This window comes from Nicotiana tabacum, chromosome 14, assembly GCF_000715075.1.
Source record: "Nicotiana tabacum cultivar K326 chromosome 14, ASM71507v2, whole genome shotgun sequence".
Taxonomy (NCBI): domain Eukaryota; kingdom Viridiplantae; phylum Streptophyta; class Magnoliopsida; order Solanales; family Solanaceae; genus Nicotiana; species Nicotiana tabacum.
This window is the reverse complement of record NC_134093.1, coordinates 35,786,951-35,788,796: the sequence shown is the minus strand read 5'-3', so window position 1 is coordinate 35,788,796 and position 1,846 is coordinate 35,786,951. Positions and strand designations below refer to the sequence as shown.

The window sequence follows — 1,846 nt, the reverse complement described above, 5'->3', positions numbered from 1 at the left end:
TGTGGGACATAAAACATATTTGACACAATATTTGTGTCAGATATAGAGCTAGTTCCTGTATGTGTAACCAGGGTTGTATCTCCATTTGGTAATGATATCCTTTTTGGATTTTCAGGTTCAACTATTGTTGATTTGTTGAGCATACCAATGTCTGAAATCATATGGTTAGTAGCTCCTGTATTCATAATCCAAGTTTGACTGTCTTTTGACACTAATAATGCCTTATCAATACCATTTTTGACTATCTTTTGATGCTAACAATGTCTTATCAGTACCTGTTATGTTAGCTGCAGGAGCATCTGAATCAGCAATGGTTTTGTTAAGTATCTGCAGAATTTGATCATACTGGTTTTTAGTGAAGGCATCTTCCTAGCTGAGCTGCTGGTGCACTGTTTGACTGTGAACCTGTACCTTGATCAGTGAAACTATTGTAATTCATATTAGTATTTTGACCATACTGGAATGTTGGAACATTCTGAGAGTTTGGAGTTTGTATGTTCATTGCATTGACATTCCCATTGCAAGCTGAGTTAGGAGTCTCAGTTAGCAGATTCACTGCATTTTGCATTATAGTTTCTTCCACTGTTTTTCTTTTTATGTTTGAAGTCAGGGGGATACCCTACTATCCTGTAGTAGTTCTCCTTATTGTGTCCCTTTAATTTGCAGAATTAACATTGAATGTTGTAATTCTTTTTGAACTTCTGATATTGATTTCCACCAGTCCTCGAGTACATGGCAATTTCGTAGTTGCCTGTAGTGATGGTCTGATTATTCCCCAAAATTCCAGAATTGGATGCTACAGACTTTTGACTCTCACCACTAATTATTATAGCATACGCTTGATTGACAGTTGGCAATGGACTCCTCATCAAGATTTGACTTCTTGTTTGATTGTATGAGTCATTTAACCCCATTAAGAACTGATATAGCTTCAGATTTTTGCAAATAAAGCACAAAATCTCTAGATTTTTCACAATCACAGCCAGGTGCCGATACCAAAGCTTCAAATTCTTCCAACAAGTCTTTGAGTATAGAGTAGTAGACTGACACAGAAGTAGTCCCTAGGGTTAGAGTAGTAATTTCCTTATGCAAGTTAAATGTTCTTGAACCATCACATTTATTAAACCTTTCTGATAAGTCATCCCAGACAGCCTGAGCACTAGATGCATACATAATTCCTCCAAGAAGGTTTTTAGCTATCGAATTCATAATCCAAGATAATACTATTACATTAACCCTTTCCCAATGATTCCCCATAGTAATTGAAAATATTTCTTTCTTTCATATACCATCAACCAAACCTAGTTTATTTCTACCTGATAAAGCAACTCAAGTAGATCTTTGCCAAATTGAATAGTTTTCAATACTTGTTAATTGGAAAGAAATGATCTGTATTCCATTCACGTCAGCTGGTGACAAGAATATTGGGTGATTGTAGTCAATTCCTTGATTTCCAGAGTTTTGAGTCACTTGCTCCTCTGCAATCGAACCAATTCTTTTTTCAAAATTTTCTTCCTTGAACTTGATTTGAACACAGAATTAGTAATTCGAAAATGAATCTTGAATGGTCGATTTCAAGCTCAGAGATATGAGTTAGATTGCTCTGATACCATGATGTAATTCAAGACTTAGATGAAGATGAATGAAGAAGATGAAGTACAGAGAGATACAAAGAGAAGAAGAGATGACTGAAAGTGGTGACTTTGATATTATTCAATAATGTGTATTGTGTACACTTGGTTGATACATATATACACGAAAGAATCAAGTGTAGGTAGATATTACACACACACACACACACACACACACACACACACACACACACACACACACACACACACACACA

The 1,846-nt window shown here is 35.7% G+C and overlaps 1 protein-coding gene across 1 annotated transcript; it reads right to left on the bottom strand.

The window, feature by feature from the left end:
• Positions 1-900: 900 nt before the first annotated feature.
• Positions 901-1,257, bottom strand: LOC142168885 (uncharacterized). Its single transcript, XM_075230054.1, has one exon. It carries the CDS (start codon positions 1,255-1,257, stop codon positions 901-903), a length of 357 nt encoding a protein of 118 aa, XP_075086155.1.
• Between the last annotated feature and the right edge of the window lie 589 nt (positions 1,258-1,846).